Source organism: Neoarius graeffei, chromosome 21 (assembly GCF_027579695.1).
Source record: "Neoarius graeffei isolate fNeoGra1 chromosome 21, fNeoGra1.pri, whole genome shotgun sequence".
NCBI lineage: Eukaryota > Metazoa > Chordata > Actinopteri > Siluriformes > Ariidae > Neoarius > Neoarius graeffei.
In genome coordinates this window covers 24,372,064-24,374,775 of record NC_083589.1, presented here as the reverse complement: position 1 = coordinate 24,374,775, position 2,712 = coordinate 24,372,064, and the positions used below count along the sequence as shown (strand labels likewise).

Sequence of the window (2,712 nt, the reverse complement as noted above, 5' to 3'; positions counted from 1 at the left end):
CCCCTGTGCACTGATTGGTGAGGAGGAGTGTCCTCACATGCCCACACACACCCCGCGAGTGCGCTGGGATCTGTAAACACCGTAAACCCGGAAGAATAATAATTACGAATTACGAGAATTTCTGAAGCCTTATGCGCCTCGCCTCATCTATACGCTCTTGCCAGTATCTGTTGGCGTTGTCGGTGACAACAAGCCACAGCACCAAGACCAGCAACACTAACGACTCCATGTCCTCCATGTTTATTGTTTACTATTCGGGTCGTGAGACTACCGCTTAAAAGGTCACTGATGTCACTGTTTGCGCTGCTTAACGACATCATGTGACGTCTACCCACTTTCGCTAACTCCACCCAATGTGTCCACCCACTTCCAGCCAGCACGGTTCAGCGCGGTTGTAGTCGAAATGCAACTTCAACAGCCCTGCTCAGCTCGACTCAGCCCAACTCAGCACGGCACGGCTCAGCCCAACTCAGCCGCGTTTGTAGTGGAAAAGCGGCATTAGTCTACAACTCAGAGAGACAGGTTATACAGTGACGGTAGGCTTGACATGCTTGATTATAATATAAAGTACACTATTATATTAACTTTAAGTTGTTCGTTGATAAATATTGCATTGAATCTGATCTTTACTGTTTCAGCTCACTTAACACATTTTGTACTTTTACACTTTCTGCCTGTTGATTTGTCCAATCAGAGGCAGCCAAATTTGCATATTACAGGAAGGATTTCTGGGATAGCATTGAGTTTACAGTTCAGAGGGATCTGGCTTCTTTAGACGCTGTCTTCTTAAAACTGAATAAATATTTAAAAAGAGCCAAATGAGCCAGTCTTTTGAACGGCTCTTTTCAAAGAACGGATCACAAAGATGCGGATCCCATCAAAGAGCCGTAAATCCCATCTCTACTAGCGCGCCCTGCCCGCGCTGGTTCTTTTGGGGGGGGGGGGGGGGGGGGGGGGGAAGGAGGGCAGAGGACTCTGGCTGTGCGGGGCGTGGCATTACAGTCTAGCTGCTATCGGTTTTCTAAGCAAAGTCTCTGTTGCAAGTTCCTGGCAGTTTCAAAAGCTTATGAAAAACCTACATCATGTCACAGAGCGTTAATCTCGCGATAAAAAAATTATCGCCATTAAAATTGAGTCAAGTTAACGCATTAATAACGCGACATTTTTGACAGCACTAATATATACGTGTGTATATATATATATATATATATATATATATATAAAATATACACACACACGTGTGTATATGTATGTATGTGTGTGTATATATATATATATATATATATATATATATATATACACACACACATACATACATACACACACGTGTGTGTGTGTGTGTATATATATATATATATATATATATATATATATATATATACATATATATATATATACACACACATACATACATACACACACGTGTGTGTGTGTGTATATATATATATATATATATATATATATATATATATGTGTGTATATATATATATATATATATATATATATATATATATATACACACACACATACATACATATACACACGTGTGTGTGTGTATATATATATATATATATATATATATATATATATATATATATACACACACACACACACATACACACACACATTTAAAGTCTTAATAGAACACTGGTAAAACGCTACTTGCAAAAGATGAGACTAATGTGAAGTTAAAGAAAATGTTAAATTATTAAATATAAGAACAATATTAAAATAACAGAATGACAAGTCAATAATATGATCCAGATGTGTACATGTATAGAAAGACACTCCTGACCTGGACTAAACATCTGGAGCTTAAGAGATGTGATATAAACCCGTTTAGAGGCAGTAACCTGTCTCTGCACTGACAGTTCACTCCACCCGGAAGACTAGAATAGCTAGCTAGCTAACTAACTAACTAACTATCTGGCTGGCTAGCTAGCTGGTTAGTTGGCATGCAGCTTCAAAACAACAACAGTTCTCGCCCATTTCAGACCAACTTAACTCACACAACTGAACACAAGAGCATGACTAATCCCCCGATCAGTTCCGGGTTATCTGAACTAAACTAACTTAGTTATCACCGCTTACCTTACTGTCATCCATTTTGGATGACCTGCACTTGGAGATCCCAACAGCTAGCTAGCTTGTTAGCTAACCAACCACCTGAACACTCCGTAATTAACACGTGGAAATGGTTTATTTTATTCACGCGCGGTGTCTGAAGGGACAAAAGTCCGATTTTATTCCGTGTTTTCTACAAACTCGTGTCAAAACACTCGCAAAAAAAACCCGAGAGTCGCTAATGTTTTTAGCATCGTTTCCGCCCCTTAGATATTTGCATGGCCCGCCCACTGCGCGCAAAGCATGCTGGGATTTTGTGTTTTATGGCGCTTACTTTTGTTGTCATAATTTTTTTTTTTTTTTGTAGGCTGTAAAAGGTAAAATAATTCACAAACAGGACATAACTGGCTCATGATTGCACTTTTTATTTTATTTATATTCCAATTAACAACTTCTTAACCATTTACTGTATATTTACACGATATGACCAAAAGTATGTGGACACTTGACCATTACAGTATGTGCCACACCTACTATGTGGTTCTTCTACAAACTGTTGCCACAAAGATGGCTGTATAGGATGTATCTGTCGTAGCAGTACAATTTCCCTTCACTGGAAATAAAACCTGTTCCAGCATCACAATGATC

General features: G+C 38.9%; 1 protein-coding gene across 3 annotated transcripts in view; it reads right to left on the bottom strand.

Annotated features, from left to right (window-relative positions):
- crebl2 (cAMP responsive element binding protein-like 2) overlaps positions 1-2,330 on the bottom strand; it is a 23,920-nt gene extending 21,590 nt beyond the window's left edge. For 2 of the 3 annotated variants that reach the window (XM_060902859.1, XM_060902860.1), the window contains exon 1: positions 2,092-2,330. In XM_060902859.1, coding sequence (XP_060758842.1) covers positions 2,092-2,106 — 15 coding nt within the window. In that variant the 5' untranslated portion in view covers positions 2,107-2,330. Of the gene's footprint in view, positions 1-1,795; positions 2,033-2,091 lie in introns of those variants that run through there. The other variant, XM_060902861.1, reaches the window with a different exon arrangement.
- Between the last annotated feature and the right edge of the window lie 382 nt (positions 2,331-2,712).